At 42.2% G+C, this 20,805-nt stretch overlaps 1 protein-coding gene across 2 annotated transcripts in view; it reads right to left on the reverse strand.

Moving 5' to 3' along the window:
- Positions 1-1,182: 1,182 nt before the first annotated feature.
- The window catches only part of LZTS2 (leucine zipper tumor suppressor 2), a 139,272-nt gene continuing 119,649 nt past the window's right edge, over positions 1,183-20,805 (reverse strand). For both annotated transcript variants that reach the window (XM_040435205.1, XM_040435206.1), the window contains 4 exons: positions 15,382-15,903; positions 8,205-8,798; positions 5,065-5,334; positions 1,183-4,453 (listed from right to left, as the gene is read on the reverse strand). In XM_040435205.1, coding sequence (XP_040291139.1) covers positions 3,749-4,453; positions 5,065-5,334; positions 8,205-8,798; positions 15,382-15,864 — 2,052 coding nt within the window. In that variant the 5' untranslated portion in view covers positions 15,865-15,903 and the 3' untranslated portion in view covers positions 1,183-3,748. The remainder of the gene's footprint in view (positions 4,454-5,064; positions 5,335-8,204; positions 8,799-15,381; positions 15,904-20,805) is intronic.

A 20,805-nucleotide genomic window follows, 5' to 3' on the forward strand; every position in this document is an offset into this window, starting at 1 on the left:
AAAAGTTTATGTGCACATTTTCTGTATAGCAGGAGACTGGGAATGATAGCACTCAATCAGAACATGGACATGAAGTCTGGACAAGCAAACACTGACAGGGCACAGGAGCATTTACTTCCATAGCTGTCCTCAAAGTCGCTGCCAAGGACTTTGGACTCTGAGGTGAACAAACACCAGCCTCAATCGTGAAAAAATGAAAAATTGAAGTGAATCAGTTCTGTGCGCCTGTAGTGGTAGCCTGTATCTATGCCATGTGAGTCACTAGGTATAATTCAACTACTTCCATGATAAAATGTTGTGATGGTCCAGAGCTTTCAGGATCTGTTTTGTCTGGCCCAGTAAGCTCTTTTCACTTCTCATGACAGGACCAGCTGCCAAACTAATATACATGGGGATATCCAGACGCCAGATGATGACACTAACATTTGAGAGATAATCCCCCACTAGAGATGTCTGGCAGCAGTTTATTCCCTTCTCACCATTGGCCGATTCAAACATGCATGTGTATAGGGGTGGGAGGTATAGCTGCCAAGGGTATATGGCCACCTTCACAGTAGTGGTACCTTGAACAGGGTTGCCTGCTTTGAAAAACATTTTTTGTTAGAAGAGAACCCTGCGATAAGCACAGGGTGACAGTGGTCGGATGTAATCTGTGGGGAGAACCCAGCAGCATATTTATTTTCCATGCAGAGCAACTACAGAGGAATCAAAGGGGTTGTCTCAAAATTTTGACTTATTACTTATTCACAGGGACACCTGGGACCCCCAATGAACATGAGAACTGGGGTCTTGTGCCCCTGTCCCGCCTCTCTGTTTGACCGTCGCTCCATTGATATGGGGGTGATGAGACCTACGTTCTCATAATCTGCAAGGATCCCAGTAGTTGGACCTCCACTGATGAGACAATTATGCTGTATCCGGTGCATAGGTGATAAGTGTAAAATTTTGGGACAAGCCCTTTAAGCAATACACAGTGCCCAGTCTGTGTCATGTGTTCTCCAGTGGAAAAATCAGCATCTGCTCCCCATCCTCCCATAAAATTAAGAATTCCCTAATAGGACTATTTCATATAAACTGAACACATTTCACAAAGGGGTGATGTTATACAGAATGGGAAGGACTTGAATAATTCTGTGAACTTTCCAGATCTACGTAGATTGATAGACGACAAAAGACATTGTATTACATTTCTGGATATCATCAGGTTTTATTATTAGGCTCACAAACAAATAGCCCATAAAGTGTGGGAATAAGTCTTCGTATTGGCTTTAATACACTTAGCTTTTTGCGATTTCGCTCACTCCCTATTGTTATCATGTCATGACAGTGGCATTTAAGCTTTTTGTTTTTTATTGCAAATGAAAAATTGTAACACACGGCAATAATAACACAAATGCCATATATTGTCAGTGTAGTCCAAAATGCTAAAAAAAAAAACTTGGTTTTACAAACACAGTACTTTCATCCAAAAAATCATAGCTCAGCATTCATCAGTCTTCACACTGGTAAATCTAGCTGTACGATAAAATAAAGCCATGTGTATGAGGGTAGCTCAAATGTCCCTGAACGGGCAGACATCAAGAGAAACAAGGACGGGCAGAATGAATGCCTTAGAACAGGGATCAGCAACCTCCGGCACTCCAGCTGTTCTGAAACTACAACTCCCAGAATTCTCCTTTCACTTCTATGGGAGATAGAAAAACAGATAAAAGTGCATGCTGGGAGTTGAAGTTTTGCAGCAGCTGGAATGACGAAGGTTGCAGATCCTTGCCTTACAAGATGAGTGCTACCTAAAGAGTATGGCAGCTGCTTGTCGTCTCTCTGTATGGCAGTAATATGCACCCTCGAAAGAGCCAAGCATGCATGTTTTGGTGAAGCTGGGGGAGCTAGCCATCAGAAAGCTGATCTCTGTATACAATGTCTCCCACTAGGCTACTTCTCAGTTGGCAGATAGCACATGCCTGTTTTCTTTCAGCCAGATTTCCTGTGACCACTTCTGTACATGAAGCCACATGGACAGAATTGGTGGTCACCGAACAGGAATGAAGCACTTGTTTGAAATCAGGAGGAAGCATTAAAAGTTTTACCTCCTGGTTCTTTGTGTGTAAAGGAGGGGCAAGACAGTTTGGAGCTGTTGAGACAGAGACTTTTGTAGGCTGAACTTGGCATGGATTGCGTGCCAAAAAGTCACCGGGCGGCTGTGGTTTATGGTGGTGACTGCCCCAAGAAAGGACAATAAATCGTGACCGCATGCAAACTCCACCTGAATGGTCTCACACCGTCATCTCTTCCTCTGTATTGCCCAGAGAAACCCCAGGAGGTGATACAGGAACTTTTATTCATGTTATCACCCCTATAACAATCTGGAAGACTAAGGGGGAGATTTATCAAAACTGGTGTAAAGGCAAACTGGCTTAATTACCCCTAGCAACCAATCAGATTTTACCTTTCAATTTTCAAAGGAGATTTGAAAATTTAAAGGTGGTCCGTTTTCCTTTACACCAGTTTTGATAAATCTCCCCCTATGTGCCCAGAAATTATTAGATTTAGTTTTTTTCCAGAAAAACCATAAGAAATCACAGGATAGATGTCAATCTATGAGTGACTCTGGAGTGAGTGGAACTCCTTTCATCTCTACGTTACCGCCAGAGATAGCGGAGTATTGAAACAGTTCTGTAGCGATCCCAGGGAGCTGAATGGAGCTACAGGGTGCACATGTGAATCTCACTCCATTTACATCAGGGACCCCAGTCTCGTGATCAATGGGGGCCTCCGCAATTGGACACCCACCAATCCAATAACAACAGGTGACAAGTTCTTATGGTTGGAAAACCTCTTTAAATGCCATTATAATAACAAAAGGTGAATTAAAGGAGGAGTCACAAAAAGTAGTATAAGACCCCCTAAGTCTCTCAGCAGGCAGAGGGGCTTCCACGTACAGTATGGCTTGGTTGTATGACAGTGTGCTACAGGCCCTCTGAGAACTAGGAGAAGGAACGGCTATTCTATTGCAAATCCTATTATCTGAAGTCTTTGTTACGATTGTGCTCTAGCAATTTACCTACCTGAGATCGAAAGCGACTATGTTTGTCAGACAGGAAGAGACAGAGAAGAAGGTGCTAGTCATAGTTTACAAAGCCAGTCATTTCACTTTGGGAAACAAAATATCTTATCTTACATTATTTACAAGCGGTGACCTAAACCTGCCACTGTGTTAATGGAGAATACAAACTCTAAGCGAATGGCAGATGTTACATGTGAGAAAAAACATTCAAAAACATGGCTACAGTATGATTAACCGCGACAAAAGAGAAAAAGCAAGAAAACAGGGCTGACGTGCCATTAAATAAAACTAAGTATCCAATGGAAGCCTCTTCGCTTGATGTTACTTCCCAGAATCCTCATCTGCTGCATAAGGTGACCACAACAAAATGGCTGTCCTGAGAACGGAATATGGTTTCACTAACGTTCCTGCCCAAGGACACTGCTTTGGTCCATTAGGCATGTTTAGCACGGCCTGTGAGGTCAGATATGGCTCCTTTAGAACAGATCAGATGGAAATGTGAACTCATATTAGACATCTATTCACACAATGTCCTGTCAATCAGATGTTTGAGTTCTTCTGTCAATATAAAAGCAAGATATCTTTTATACAATAAATGCAACAGCATTTGTGGGCAAGTTGCTTTTTGGCAAGACCAACCACTGGAATGTCCAAAAACAAGGCATATGTGGTACTATATTGGCTTTAAATTTCCGTGGCTGTGATTTCTTCAAATTGAATCTCGGCACCGTGCAAGTCAAATTCATTAAATTCCCTTGCCTCCAGTTCCAGAGTGAGCTGTTTAATCTCTCTCTCCAGCTCCCGGTTCTGTTGGTACATCTGGATATAGTTGTGTTGTAACTGCTTTTGATATCGGATCACCTTCTCTTTTTCCTCCTGCCAGATGCGTCGTTCTTCCTCAAAGTTTTCGAACTGTTCCTGGTTTCTTCTGCGCTCACTCACCAAGGCCTCCCTTAACTTTTCCATGTACTGCTTTAGGCTATGCAGGTTTTCAGAATTTTGACGCTGTGCTTTGGCCTCATCACTTTCGTAAAGCAAGAATGGATCTTCCTTCTCATAGCAATGGCACAGTCCATGCCGAAGGCTGGCCACGGCTGCTTCCCGGAGACTAGCCACCTCCTGGTCCAGCTTACTGGCCTTCTCTCGTAGCAGCTCGGCCTCATTTTTCTTGCGTTGCAGTTCATTCTCGCACACCTCCAACTCCAGCGTCTTTGTATGAGTGGTGTCCTGAAGTTCCTGAATTTGCTCCTCACTAATCTGAAGGTCAGAACGAGTGTCTCTCAGCTGGGAACGAAGCAGTAATATTTCATTGGATTTCTGAGATAGTTCAGCCTGAGAATCCTTCAGCTGCTGTTTGAGTAGAGAAATTTCACCAGATTTCTGGCAAACCTAGAACAGAAAACATGATGGATAAGCTATGGAGCATGTGCAACAAACAAATCCATCAGGACAAACAATTAGGCCATAAATTTCTGATGGGATGGGGTCAAACCATTTGGAACCTAATGATCAGCAGAACGAGGGTCCTGTGTCCCCAGTTTCTGCCTTAGTTCCAAAGAAGTCTATAGAGAGTGATGGATAAAGCCAAGTGACTATGGGCAGATATTTCCATAGACTTCCATGGACAGAAGTAGCTGTATTTTCCTTTGAATTCTGCATAGCTTCAGGACAGCAATGGGGGACACAGAAGCCCATCTCAGACCTCGACTGATCAGACATTTTCAGCCTATCATATGAATATGACATGTTGGTTGCTGCGCCTTTCCTTTAATAGCTTGCTCAAAATCTGGACATAATAGGACATCCTGAGGACACACTTCCATCAGAACATCACAAAATAAAGCTGAAATAATTTGCCACCATGAAGGTTCAAATAACCCAAAAGCCCTAGGTAGGCTAATACCTCTGTAGAAGCAAAGATAGTATGTTAAGTAACTAGAATTATAATTTTTGTAAGATTGCTTGATATAACCCCCTTGTATGGACTGTGTTCATCATACCTCCCATTTTGTCTCCTCTAATCGTGGCCCAAGCTCTGTCTGTTCCCTCTCGAACGAGGCGCACCGCTTCTCCAGTAGTTCCCTTTCTTGGAGAAGTTGAGAGAAATCCTCCTGAAGTTTTTTCTTCTCTTGCTGTAGCTGGAATATTTGGAGCTGCAGAACCTGCTGCATCCGCTGAGCCTTCTGGGAAGCCTGCTTCATTTTGAGGGCACAGCTTTGACGTAGCTCCTCCATCTCCTGCTCACATCGTTTTTGTTTTTCTTCATAAACCTGTAAAGGGTAAAACGTAAAAAACAAATTGGTGTCAGAACCATTCACTCACAATCATCCTTGATCATTTTTAAAAATTATACTCGCTGTCTATAAATACCACAGTGGTTCAAGTTGTATTTAGCAAAACCGACTGAACATGCACATGTATATCAGGTGTTATTTTTGGCACCATGGTGTAATATAAAACAGTAACATAATGAAAGGTAAATTAGCAAAATTAAGGCACGGATGTCTTGTATGTACTAGTTTTTGGACAGGCACAAGTATACGAAATTCTATAATGTTGTAAAATACATCAGGAAAAAGGTTATTGAGCTCTTGCCTTTGGAAACATTGCACACACTTGTTGAATTTGATCTGTAGTTATATATAGGCTTTAGTAGGTAACACTCCGGTATACACTTAAAGGAGTTGATCACATTTAAAGGGGAGAGGGAGGGTTGGAAACCCTCTCCCTCCTGAGCAGACCTGCAAAGGTAAGCTCCTTCGTTCCCTGGTCTCGGCTGCCTTGTTTGGGTCTTCTGCTGTCAACATTGCCTTTGACATTGCTGTAGTCAATCGCTGGCCACAGCGGTGAACTTCTCCACTTGCGTCATGTCAATAGGTCACATGACGTAAGGGAAGCAGGTCTCCACTGCAGCCAGCGATTTGCTGCCGCGGCATTAAAGTAGATGTTGACAGTGGGGGACACAAGCGAGGAGGCCACTGCCTGGAGTGAAGGAGACAGGAGCAAGCGCCAGGGAGCAGGTAAGTATGCTTCACTAGGTCTGCCCAGGAATGAGGTTGCCAAATTTCCCCCCAAATGTCAATCCATTTAAAATACAGGCAAAATGCCTTTATAATGCTCCAAAGTTTGTGCCGGATAAGTAAAAGGCTCTTTTTTTTTCCCCAGCACCACACTTGTAGATGAGCCATATTCAGCACTGCAGGCTAGCCCTGTTCATTTCAATGGAAGTCAGCTGCAATACCAGACACATCCTACAGATTAGAGTGGCAGTGTGTTTGAACAAATCAAAACAGAGTCTTTTCATCTAATCTTGGACAACCCTTATGTGACATATCCTACATATCCATTTTGTATGTATTATATGTATGTGTCGAGCTTATCATGTAAATTAAAAGTACAGACCATTTAAAAAAGACTAAGCTCACATTCAGTTTTCTCAATGCACCCACAGAACACATGGGTACTGTAGTACAGATAAAACACATGCCAGAGTATTTCCTACATTGACAACCAGCAGTGTACGAAACTGGGTGGCAATATCTGAAAACCAATATGGCTTTCATCTCAGCTACATTTTCCCAGAAATGGTTGCCAGAGGTGGACATCTTATGGGCATGTTTGTGATCTTTTTTCAGTTTAAAACAGAAATGCTCTGTAACATGTGTTAAAGGGGTTTTCCAAGACCCCAAAAATGTAAAGGCAGGGAGGGTAGTAAAATAACAAAAGGAGTCCCATCTGTCCAATCCCTGCCGTCCCAACATCGTCGCTCCTGTGTTCCCTGCCAGTCTCGTTTTCCAGCGTTTCAGTAAAGACATCCTTGGCTAACCCATGTGATTGCTGCAGCCAATAACTGGCCTCACAGGTCACACGGGGTAGCTGAGGGTGTCATCTTTGCAGAACCGGAATCAAAGACTGGTGGAGGCCATTGAGCAGTGGTGCTGGAACAGCAGGAGATCGGACAGGTGAGCAAGACTTCTTTTGTTAGGCCATTGGCTGCCATGACAGCACTGATAGGCTTATAGAAGGAGTCTTCTCCCACAGTAAAATCATTGAGCTGCAAGGGTTACCAATGACTGCAGAATTTGTGGGGTTTAATGACTAAGATTGGAATCAACTCCAATCCTGGCCATTAAAGCAGGGCATATTAAAGGGTCATTTGAACCTAATTAGCTGTCAGACACTAGCGGTCTGCTAGTGTCTGCTCTACCTAACCATGCTATTCTAAGACCTTTGTGTGCAGCCGTTACACAAAAAAACCAACTTTTATTGCTATGCAAATGAGCCTCTAGGTGCTATGGGGGCGTCTTTTCAGCACCTAGAGGCTCCGTCTACTCACCCTGTATTCCGCCCCGCTCGTCCGTCAAGCCCGCCCATCTCTAGATTGCCAGCCTCCATCTCATCCATCGGCCGAATTCTCGCGCCTGCGCCGTGTGCGTCTGTATTCGGCGCAGGCGCAGTGACTGTCTGACCGCTCCCTGCGCCGGCATCTCCACTGCGCCTGCGCCAGTTACGTCAGAGTGCTCAGAAGAACAGACGATGCCCGGCCGGTCAGACAGTCACTGCGCCTGCACCGAATACAGACGCACACGGCGCAGGCGCGAGAATTCGGGCTTGACGGACGAGCAGAATACAGGGTGAGTAGACGGAGCCTCCAGGTGATGAAAAGACGCCCCCATAGCATCTAGAGGCTCATTTGCATAGCAATAAAAGTTGGGTTTTTTTGTGTAACGGCTGCACACAAAGGTCTTACAATAGCATGGTTAGGTAGAGCAGACACTAGCAGATCGCTAGTGTCTGACAGCTAATTAGGTCCAAATGAGGTGGTAGAAACCCTTTAAGGCTGGCACCAACAGGCAAAGATCCTGAGCCTGTGCCATCCTAGTACCATTGTAGAACATTCTGCTCTTCACACCATTGCCTTCCTCATGCCCTATGAGCTTGGGCCAAAATGCTGCACATATGGGTCACTAAGGAAACCAACTTTTGTTCATAAAAATCCCTTTAACTTTTTATTTTGTGTATAATTACCACCAAGAACAAGATGAGATCCAGCTCTTGGCAATAATTATGTAGCCCCAGCATAGAATGTAGACTTCGAGAACAAGATTCAAAATTTAGCTCCAATGTTCTGATTCCCAACCTGGCAAATGGCTGCCTCATTTTCATCCAGATTTTCTTTCAGGTGCTGTAGTTCCATCTCCCTGTCTTTTAACTTCTCCTCCAGCTCTCTAATAAGGAGCTCCTCATTGATGATGGGTGACCTATCACAAGAGCCACTATCAGATGACTGGTTCCCTCTTCCACTTAAGGACCCAGTACTTTTACTAGAAGATGAGCGTCCACTGTCAGAGTTCGAAGGACGTGTCCTTGTGCGTGATACTCGTTCAGAAAAACCATTTACGTTATTGTGATTATCTAGGTTAATGTGACTCATGGACATGCTGACTGGCTCTAGCTGGTGACTGCCACCCGTGCTATAGGTGGGAAGACTAGACAGAGAGTTCCGGCCAGAGTCTGACATTGTTCCAGAGATGGAACTGTTCCTGCAGCTAAGCGAGTTGTGCTTCTCATTCGTCCCCATTGAGTTTCCATTAAAAAGAAGGTTTAAACTGCCCTGGCTGTCCGATAAGCTAGGACCTGCATTCCTTTGGACAAGATATTGTAAAGAAGAGTTCCGTTTTTTCGGCACCACTGGTTTGAAAGCTGTTGGTTTTATCAAGGTCTTCTCAATGTTCTGTAAGAAAAAGCACAATACGTTTGATAAATTATTATGAGTCAACTGTAGCAAACCCATACACATTAATTCCGACCAAACCAGACAATTTTGGCAGGACTGGCACCCCATCTAATATACATGGAAGGCCTCTCCACTATCCCCACTGGCAGATGTTTGGGGAGAGAAGTATCGGACAGTTGGATTACAACATGCTCTGTCCTTTTGTTCTCAGAGGAGATAAACTGCTGCCAGATGGGTCTGGTAGTGGCTTCCTTCACTGTCTGCATTTAGAACATTATCTACAGTGTAAGGCAGGCCATTCAGATGACAGCTATCTATTCCAACACCTCCACACATATGCAAGCTTGGCCAAGTGTGCATAAGTTCTGAAAGGTGAGAATGAGGTAAGACAAAGCCAGACACTTGGATACCAAAAAGGGATCAGAAAAGTTAACAGCCAACTGCCCGAACTTATTCTCCCCAACATTTGCCATTGGGGAAAGTCAGGACGTTTGGCCACTGCTGACAAAATCATTGAGTTTGGCGGACGTTAATTGACAGGCCAGCATAAGGGTCCAAAAAGTAAAAAGTTTTACAAACAATGTAATGTATACAGTCAGGTCCATAAATATTGGGACATCGACACAATTCTAAGATTTTTGGCTCTATACACCACCAGAATGGATTTGAAATGAAATGATTAAGATTTGCTTTAACTGCAGACTGTCAGCTTTAATTTGAGGGTATTTACATCCAAATCAGGTGAACGGTGTAGGAATTACAACAGTTTGCATATGTGCCCTCCCACTTGTTAAAGGAACAAAAGTAATGGGACAATTGGATTCTCAGCTGTTCCATGGCCAGGTGTGTGTTATTCTCTCATTATCCCAATTACAATGAGCAGATAAAAGGTCCAGAGTTCATTTCAAGTGTGCCATTTGCATTTGGAATCTGTTGCTGTCAACTCTCAAGATGAGATCCAAAGAGCTGTCACTATCAGTGAAGCAAGCCATCATTAGGCTGAAAAAACAAAACAAACCCATCAGAGAGATTGCAAAAACATTAGGCATGGCCAAAACAACTGTTTGGAACATTCTTAAAAAGAACGAACGCACCGGTGAGCTCAGCAACACCAAAAGACCCGGAAGACCACAGAAAACAACTGTGGTGGATGACCGAAGAATTCTTTCTCTAGTGAAGAAAACACCCTTCACAACAGTTGGCCAGATCAAGAACACTCTCCAGGAGGTAGGTGTATGTGTGTCAAAGTCAACAATCAAGAGAAGACTTCACCACAGTAAATACAGACGGTTCCCCACAAGATGTAAACCATTGGTGAGCCTCAAAAACAGGAAGGCCCGATTTGAGATTGCCAAACGACATCTAAAAAAGCCTTCACAGTTCTGGAACAACATCCTATGGACAGATGAGACCAAGATCAACTTGTACCAGAGTGATGGGAAGAGAAGAGTATGGAGAAGGAAAGGAACTGCACATGATCCTAAGCATACCACCTCATCAGTGAAGCATGGTGGTGGTAGTGTCATGGAGTGGGCATGTATGGCTGCCAATGGAACTGGTTCTCTTGTATTTATTGATGTGGCTGCTGACAAAAGCAGCAGGATGAATTCTGAAGTGTTTCGGGCAATATTATCTGCTCATATTTAGCCAAATGCTTCAGAACTCATTGGACGGCGCTTCACAGTGCAGATGGACAATGACCCAAAGCATGCTGCAAAAGCAACCAAAGAGTTTTTTAAGGGAAAGAAGTGGAATTTTATGCAATAGCCTCGAATCCGATTGAGCATGCATTTCACTTGCTGAAGACAAAACTGAAGGGAAAATGCCCCAAGAACAAAAAGGAACTGAAGACAGTTGCAGTAGAGGCCTGGCAGAGCATCACCAGGGATGAAACCCAGCGTCTGGTGATGTCTATGCGTTCCAGACTTCAGGCTGTAATTAACTGCAAAGGATTTGCAACCAAGTATTAAAAAGTAAAAGTTTGATTTATGAATATTATTCTGCCCCATTACTTTTGGTCCCTTAACAAGTGGGAGGCACATTTGCAAACTGTTATAATTCCTACACCGTTCACCTGATTTGGATGTAAATACCCTCAAATTAAAGCAGACAGTCTGCAGTTAAAGCACATCTAGTTCGTTTAATTTCAAATCCATTGTGGTGGTGTATAGAGCCCAAAATCTTAGAATTGTGTCGATGTCCCAATATTTATGGACCTGACTGTATACCAAGAATGGAAGCTCATTTGTATAGACCAAATTATACTCTGATCTTGGAAACAGGCGATTTCTGTTCAACAGGACATGAAAAGGGACGGAAACGGAAGTGTTGGAAGATTGAAAGGCAAACTCACGTTTTTGATCCCACAATGAATGGCGATGGGAATGTTAAAGCATATGTTACTGCTGCAGCAGCATTATGCATAAAGCAATCTTTAGTTTCTTCACTTACCGCTGTTTTACTTGAGTTTCCCCCTTAGTTACGGCTGTTTTGAATACTACATTATGAGGATCTTCTCAAGATGGCTCCTCTGCCAGTTCTCTGAGGCCAAAACTGCATTCCCTCAGGTCACATACAAACTTGCTGTAGCCAGCAGCTTCCTGCCAGCCATTCAGATTGGATTACTGAGAGACACGCCTCCTCACTCTGAAGCCTAATGCAGGCATGCAGTGTGAAGGACCGCCCCTCTGTCCTCCTAGCCGGAGACAGATGAGCCATAGCAACGGTCTTTTAAGGGAGCAGTGGAAAGGTATAGAGGACATTAATGAAAGCTGTTATTATAAGGTAATTACAGATATTTTGGCAATCATTGACAGACTCACTTAGGTATACATGCCTAGCTCTAATAAACTAGCAAATAAAATAAAAATAGGACAGTTACCCTTAAAAGAAACACTCAGGAATTTTCTCTTTTATCGGGCCTCACATTTGCAACATTGCTAAGGGTTAGTGCAGTGAAAGCCCCTACAGGCTTCTTGAGAAAATGACTCCGTTCCTGGCACTGCAGGATCATGTGACCTAGTAAGGGCTTTCAGTGCACTACCCTAACCCTTAGCAATGTTACAAATAGAGGGTTCAATAAAAAATAAATACTGGTAAAAGATCTGGAGTGCTTCTTTAAAAATAAATAAATAATAAAACCATCTGACTACTTGTCAATTGATCCTAAAATAAATAAATGTCATGTCAAACTGTATAAGTAATTACGTTACAAAATGGAGTCTGAAAATGGTGCCAGGGTAAAATAGAAATATCTAACTTGTCTAGACGTGACCAAATCTAGACAAGCAGTCGGCACTATTGTATTGAGTTTTTAAGATGCTGCTTATTTATTGGCAAAGATGTCCGTATCAATAGAAACCCACAGTTGTTACAATGAATAGGCTCATCTGGACACTTTATTGGTAGGACCTCTGAGACCACAGCCTAACCCCTCAACTGAAGCTGAGGGCCAAAATAAGTTGGCTGTTGGTAAATCTGGGGGAAATTTTTACTGAGACAACTTAGAATAGAAAATACCGCATGATAAACATATGACACGAAAACTTGCTTTTTCAGTGATCCTGATCAAGAAATCAAATATGACTCCCCTTGAACAACTTTACAGACATTCTCCAGGTTCAACATTTTCAGAAGGTTAAACCATTGGGGCTTGGAAAACTGGCATACAGACGGAGAAATAAGAGGTCCCAGAACGTTGTAAAAGGTCAGCGCCTTTCAACTTTGACAGACATATCTTGGAATGGAGGATTTCAGCGGGATGATTTCTGAAAACTGACTAGTCAGAGCTAAAAAGATTCACCTATTCAAAGTACTGGTCTGGTTGTAGAAACAAATCCTAGTGACCCATTCTTTTCTGATGTTTTCTTTCCCCAGGAGATAAGTGGCTGTCAGAGGCTCATTCCCCTCTCTCATTGAAATACACAGACATGCTAAGTCGAGCATGCACGTTTATGGGGAAGCTGGAATAAATAACTGTTGTCTGAACAAGCACTTGGCTGAAAGTTATTTAGTGTGTATGGGCACTTGCTGGCTCGTTCTTGTCTGCAGGTTTCTACAGAATAGGATTACATTTCATTTACACCTAAATAAGATTAGAGTCCATTTCTATTATCTGTTTCGTTTCATCAGAGTTTTGAATTCCACTAAGAAGAAGGAGAGAATCATTAGGATGAGGTAAATGTAGAGATTATAATCCCATAATGGATAATATGATATTAGTGGGGGAAGATCTACAAGTACACCATTATGGTCTTGAATTCAACGTATTGCATCACTAGGAAGATAATAACACTTAATAAGATTATGCTTCCAGTATTTTAATACTTCTAGGATGTCTTAAGGGCTATTTGAGATATTTTACTTCTGCAATAGCGTGTACATGTGTTAAGAAATTAAAGAGGTTGTCCCACCAACTCATGTCGTGTCCATAAATCCTATTAAATCATATGGACATCATTGAGGAGGGTCCTCTGTGGAGATGAGCAAATGGAATCTAAGCAAATTTGGCTTGAATTTACCAATAATTCGGATTGCAGCCGAATCCCAATCTTTTGCAATTCAATTCAGACAAACAGACACCATTTTACAGGTCAGAAGAGGAAGGCATCTACCACCAAAAAGGGATCATTTTGGACATTTTTTTAATAAATAAAAAAAATCAAACAAGCTGTTTGTTACCACCAGTTCCCATCCGTTTACCCATAGCCATATAAGTCACTGTAGCTTTGACATTACTAATGGTGTCTTGGCTTTAGAGAGCTTCAGGGCAATCTAAGCACTATCGTCCTCACTATCTCTAGTCCTCTGTTTAGGGCCTTTTTACACAGATCTATGATTAGGAATGAACATTGCTCGTTCCTGATTGTTGCCATGTTTAAAGATGCCGCCAATCACTCGAGAAATTAGCAATCGGTCATTTGTCGAGTGATCGCATGTTTTATGCAGCACTAAAAATCACCACTGGTCGGCAGCACAGCGCTCCCAAGTAAACAGGAGATGTGCTGAGTACAAATGAATACCACATGAGGGCGAATGATCGTATTAAGGATCATTTGTCTCAATACTCAAGACTGCTGCATGTAAAGGCAGGTAACAAACAATGATCAGCATGCTGTTATCACTGATCACAGCCATGACGGCATATCCTTCTGTGAAAAGGATCCTTAGTCCCACTTTGAGTCGCACTGGAGACCCACAAACTTTAGGCCATCCGTGTATTACACAGGTGGCCTAGTCATCTGACTGGCCAGTGCATGTTTAGCTGGCCAAGTCATCCCTTAGCAAAATGAGCTCTTTGCTGTGTGTCCTTGGGGCTGGAAAATGTTAATGAGGTGGTCTACAATAAGACAACCTGTTTAAGTACCAGAAGTATCCTTCTACGTCATCAGCTATTGAAGCCATACTGTATGTTAATTTTAGGTGGTCCTTTTAGGGGCAGCTGTCAAATAATATCGCATAGGAAAATTGAGTTTCTTTGGTATGGAGGTACTTTGCAAGTTCTTGCATATATTTTAGGATAGGTTAGTAATTATGACATAAAAATAGAGACGCTAGCAAAAAAAGTATTCTGTTTACTGCTGGGTCCAACTGTACAGTACAGTTTTTAGACAAGACCTGTCTCTGGAAAAACTCTCTGCAAAAAAACTCAAGACACAAGGGCAACACCCTTAAAGACCACAGCAACTTCCTAAAGGTGGTAACGTCTGTATATTTAACTTGGCAGAGACCAACTGGGTAGGAACTAAAATAAATTCTATGACAATGAAGGAGCTTAAGAGACTTTCGTAAAAGTTGCTCGCTGGATTCACAAGGGGGTATCCTGTGATTTACATTGTCCCAGATTGGAAAAACAAACAAGCAAGCAAGGAGCCTCTAAAATTGGGACATCGAAAAAAAATGGCCAAAGGTGCCCAGACAGGTGGAAAGATAGGCAGTTTGGTGGAAAACCATGACGACTAGAGCTTAAAAGGGGCTATCCTATGACTAATGTAAAACATGCAAATCAGACATCATACAGTACATGACAACCTCTTTCTAACAGAGCTAGAACCAGCCCTGTACCTCACATGGATCCGGAGATCTCCCCATTCATTGCTCTGCAGCTCAGGGAGAGTGTCTTTTCTGTTGTAGCTCAGGGGGCGTGTCTCAGCTCTCCCAATCACAACTCAGGAGGCAGTTGAAAGATGAAACGGAGCATGTGCGGCCATTTCATTGAGCAGGAAAAAGAAATAAGAAAAAGAACAAAGAGCAGGTGGTGCTATACAGATACATTATATTGAATAACTCAGTGGCTATGCAAAATTTTTAATTACATGCAATTACAAAAGAATTCAGATCCAGGTGCTGGGTTGAATACTGTAGAATATATTTTTTGTGGGACAGCCCTTTTTAAATCTTTCTGCTCCTGGTTTTATTTCAAAACATAGCTAAATAGATTCATATTAGAAACCTTACAATCAGCCATCTTTAATTTAAATATGGCAGATTTGTGATAAGTGCTCATGTTAGCTCTATGATATAGAGGTAGCATAGTAAAAGAAGAAGCGACCACTTTGAGGGAAGTTGATTAAAACATTACCTTTTCCAGTTTGCCAGAAACCGGAATAAGTTTGGGTGGAGGTCCTCTTATATTCCCATTGAGGGCCCTGTCTTCCCGCACATCATCCACATCACTGCAAGGGCTACGGGGAGCTCTGGCTTCTCGCCACTCTTCCTTAAAGTCCTCATTGACATAGGTATAATTTCCATTACTTCCAGAGGTAGCAGCACAAGGTTTCTTTGTAGGAATTCCATTAAAAAGTGGGTCCTGGGAGTTATAATTACTTTTTAGGAGACTCTCCTGCTGCTTAAAAAAGTTTGGCATGCTGGCAGGTTTACGGCACTTGTTGCTAAATTCGGATGCCTTGCATTGCTTGTCATGATAAGGTCTTCCAGAGATAAGACTGCTCACACTTCCCATAGTGTCCTCTGGGTCTGGTGACCTTGAGCTTGCCTGGTCTTGAAGAAGGTTGACCTCAGGGTTCTGGTCAATGGACAGGGTTAGAGTCTGCACTGCAGCCATCGTGTGTGTAATTGGAGGATGTAGGTCTACATATGAAACCTGAAACAAGACAAAAACAAAGAATATTTTATAATTCTTCTACTTCTGTTCTCACAACAAGTATTCACTGTCTCAAAGGAGTCGCCAATAGATAACCACTAGGCTTCGTTTCACATGGCTGGACACCATCTCTCCCTACATTCCTTTGGCTCAATGTTATTTTTCCACTTTCCAGGACACAGATCAAAGCACTGAAATGATGTTGCTCTTATTACAGTTAGAGAAGCAAACCAAGTAATGATAGTTGTGTTTTAGAACAGACGTGTGTCTCAATTAGCTCTAAATTTTTGTTTTGGTGGGAACCCAAGTGTATTTTATCAAAAAACTAACAAGAGAACAATATCTGAGAGACATATTTTCTGTATTTAATTACCAGAGAAAATATGAAAATTCTAAAATTAGCCAGTGTCAGTCATGTATAACAAAAACTGAAGCAAGATGGAGAGATGTTCTAGATTCTAGTATAAGACCATACTTAAAGGGGTTGCAGGGGGGCTGAACATGATGCTAGAAGAAAAACACCTTGGCAAAGTGTTCTAATCCAACTGTGATGTGCCGTAGACATGCAAATGACCACTGCTGTCCAATTATTGGTCTCAGTTGTAATTGGAAATGGTGGGGACAGGAGCTGTTACACTGGAACAGAAACACTCTGACAAGGTGACTACTTTTTCTTTTTACTCCATGTCCAGTCCCCTGCAATTTTTTTTTCAGTCAAGCAAATCCTACTTAAAGGTGTTCTCTGCTTCAGACATTCTCTACAGTTTATTGACAATAGGTTGATCACAAAGTGTTCCCCTGCTGGGACCTCCAGTGATCAGTTGCAATCTGTGAAGGAACTTAAAGGGGTTGTCCGGGTTCAAAGATGAACCTGGACATATCCCCATTTTCACCCCTCCAGCCCCTCTGACATGAGCATCAGAGCATTTCATGCTCCGATGTTCTCCCTTGCCCTGGTCTGGATCGCGCAGTGCAGGGGCTTGTTTGTTTATATTTTTTACACTGTTAGGCAGAGGCTTCCACCTAGCAGTGGTCCTGGTGACGTCACCAGCTCTAATGGGCGGGCTTTAGCGCTGCCCTATCCGTTTTACATGCGAGGGCAGCGCTTAAGCACGCCCATGAGTGCCAGTGACGTTACCGGGCTAACTGCTAGGCGGAAACCTCCTCCTAGCTTTCCCCATAGAGACACCGGTATGTCCCCGGATCTCCAAAAAAAAGCCTTTGCCCTGCGCAATTCATCGTAGGGCAAAGGAGAGCATCTGAGCATGAAATGCCATGATGCTCATTTCAGGGAGGATGTCTGGGTGATAATGGGGATATGTCGGGTTCAGCTCTGAACCCGGACAACGCCTTTAAATATTCAATTTCCATTCCACCACAAAGGAAATTAAAGCATCACTACCATCAAAATAGTTTTTTCTCACATATTAAGGCCCCATTCACACTACTCTGTTTTTAGCCCGCATTCAATCCGCATTTTGTGTGGATAGGATGCGGACCCAATAATTTCAATGGGCCACAAAAAAAAACGGAAATGCATCCCATGGCACCGCAAAAAAAGATAGAACATGTCCTATTCTTGTCCTTTTTACGAGCAAGAATAGGAATTGTTACAATGGGTCCACCAAAAACAAAATATATAAACTGATGCAGCACGATCATTTTGCAGATCCGTGTTTTGCGGACTGCAAAATACATACGATCATGTAAATGCCACCTAACTGCGTATTTTTTTTAAACAGGTGGATGGATATAATTTTTGAAGTGACCACTTTGGGCTTTTAGAACGGCAAAGAACCTCTTTTGAATTCAAGCATGGTGATGATGCTCTTCTATGGGTATCTTTATCTAGGCATATTTCCTTCTCTCCATTGAAATCAAATCCAAAAGATGTTTTAGGAGTCAAAAAATATATTGGGCATGAAAAATATACTATAAAATAAAAAGAAGCAGGATCATGCCCAGACACAAGTATGTTCAAGTCTAAAACATTTAGATTGTAGGCTATACAACCATTATGTGTTTTTTTTTTACTTTTACAGGATTTCTTCCATGCAGCAGTAGACATCTAGCCATATTTAGCATTAGCAGTGAGAAACTTGAGTCCCAAAAATGTTATCACTCTTCCAAAGGTTGCAATGAATATACAGGAATTTGAACTTCAGATCAACAGTCAGCCACCTCTATAAATCTCTTAACCAAACAGGAAAAATTGGATTTCCAGAAATATCCTATTTACCAGACTATACAGTTGCTATGCGAGCCAAAGTAAATGGAAAAAGCTGAACATAAAAATTATCTGAAGGAGTAAGATTTATTAAGGGTCTAAAAATGTCCATAAAAAGAATAATATATTACATAGCTGGTAAATTTCCAGCTGTCGTGCAAGTGAAAGTCCTCCACGGGCTGAAACAAGGTGCTGAGATTTGCACTTCAATACCTCAAATTGCCAGCATAGGCCATGTTCAACACTAGGGATGAAATGGACGTTTTTGTAACTTTACCTTCCCTGACTGGCGCTTACTGTGGTTATTTGCATCTCATCCACGAAAAGCCAAGATGGGGCAATCCCTTTAAGCTCCTATGCATATATGGACCTAGCCCGATCAGTCAAGTTCCTTCCATTAACTGCATTATGAGATGCCTTATTTTTTTAGTGCATTATATAACTGCTATGGTTATACCTTCTTTAAAATAATTGTTCTCTCATCACCCAGTGTCTTGGCTAAGTAGTTCAATGCACAAACTAACAACTGGAAATGTAATATCCACCTCATGTCACTGAAGTCAAATATGAAAAACCCATCATTGTTTTGAACACTACTAACTGGAAATACATGTACGTACTGATCTCTGGGCCTACAAGACCTTTCCATAACTGTTGTCCTGGCCAGTTCTCTAATCACAGAACACAAATTAAACAAGATATATGAGGATCTGGTAGATCTTGATGTAGTCTCTGCCCACTTCCTGGAAAGCTGGAACATATCAGGTTGTAAAGTTCTATTGAAATCCAGTTCTATCTCTTTTCTTCTTCTTGGCTGTTAATCTTCTCCATAAACATTCTGCCGCTGTCTAACTTTTACATCTGATTCCTTCCCTAATCCCCCTCCGACTCCGCTTTCATGTCTACAGATTCCATGGTTCTTCTGACCTCACCACTGCTTTGAATAGGGATTTCTTTACCTCCTTTTCATTTGTTATTCTCTTTTTGAATGTTGCCAGGAGTTCAAGAAGCCTTGCGTGACTAGCTCACATTTGTGGAAACACTAGACACCAGGCCTTGCCTTGTGCTAATGAAAACCTTTGCTGCCAATGACAGTGAACTGAGAAATAACACAGCACTCTTGATAGCAAACACCTGCCGATTGCTCCAAGGGCAACTGAGCCATTTTTCTCTTCTGTTCTCACCTCCCTGGCAAGGTCAAATAACACAAGCTAGGCTGGGTCCTGGGGCAAAACAAACAAGTGAGTGCATAGTGCTCTTCACTTCAACGTACTCTACGAATGTCTACTCTTTACTCTTTCTTAGGTTGCTACAACAATGCTCTGATTGTGCTGGACAAGTGAGGAATTATAAGGTAGCTAAATTCAGAAAACCCCTAGAGTCCAGTTAACTTCATTAATAATTCTATACTTTCCCAACTACTGTATTATCCAAGGTCCACCATTGTAAATTAAATCCTGATTTTCACATACCGTACAATTGAACCTCAGAAGAACATGAGAAATCAGAACACAACTGGTAGTGTCCATGGGTTCAAGGTTTCTATGGGTTCCGGAACAGTGTTAAATAGTGACATGTTTAGGGGAAGGGTGATCCGCACCACAGCACTTCCACAAGGCTTGGTTCACATATTTGTTAGGGAACTTCACAGTCTGTTCCAGCAAAAGAACAGACTACCAGAGTTACTGTATCTGGCATAGCCAGACACCGCTGGATCCCTATTCACTATAATTGAACATGGCTGGTTTCCGGTATAATGGCGGCAGTCTACCCAAAAAAAAATGCTGCATGTCTGCATGTATCTTTTTTTTTCTGGCAGATCCCTGTCTGGCCCCATTATAGTAAATGGGGATGCAGTGTCTCCGATACCCTACTCCACTGCCGGAACAGAATACCGGAGTTTCCTGACTGTGAATGTACCCTAAGAAAGGAGTAAGGGTGCCTTCACACAATGCAGATTTTGCTGCAGAAATTTAATTTCCATTCATCTAAATGGGGTTGTTTTGTCAGCAAAAGCATGAATTTCTGCAACATCCATTCAAATGTATGGAACGAATTTCCGGATGCACAAATTTCTGCTACACAAATCTGCTGCATGTGAAGGTACCCTAAATGATCTGCAGATTAAATGAGGTCAATTAATGTTAAACATGCTGTATTGCATTGATGTCTAAGGCTTTGTTCACAACATCACTTTCGGGGGAAAAAAGGATGGAAAATCATGGTATACCACACTTTTCCATCCTGTGGAGTCTAGTAAAAAAACTATGTTAAAATTGTTGCATCAGAACGGAAACATTGCGTTTCGCAAAACATGTATGACATCGCTTCCTGAAGTCCGTTCCACCATAAGGAGAAGTGGTTATTCCTTCATATTAGTGGTTCAGTCCCAAAATAATCTGCTGCCCTGTACATACAAATGAGCTGTCAGATGGTATTTTAGCTAGCTCTAAATATAGCTCAAATAAGATCACACAAGACATGCCCTCATTCCCTATTGTATACTGGCTGTAAAAATGTAGTTCTGGAGCCCATGGAGGACAGTAACTGCACAGAGATATAGAAATACACTCTATTTTTCACTTTATAAGACGTACTTTTTCCCCCTAAAAGTGGAGGGAAAATGGCAGTATGTCTTATAAAGCGAATACTAGTGAGCGCTTTGATTATGGAAG

Source organism: Bufo bufo, chromosome 6 (genome assembly GCF_905171765.1).
Source record: "Bufo bufo chromosome 6, aBufBuf1.1, whole genome shotgun sequence".
Taxonomy (NCBI): Eukaryota; Metazoa; Chordata; class Amphibia; order Anura; family Bufonidae; genus Bufo; species Bufo bufo.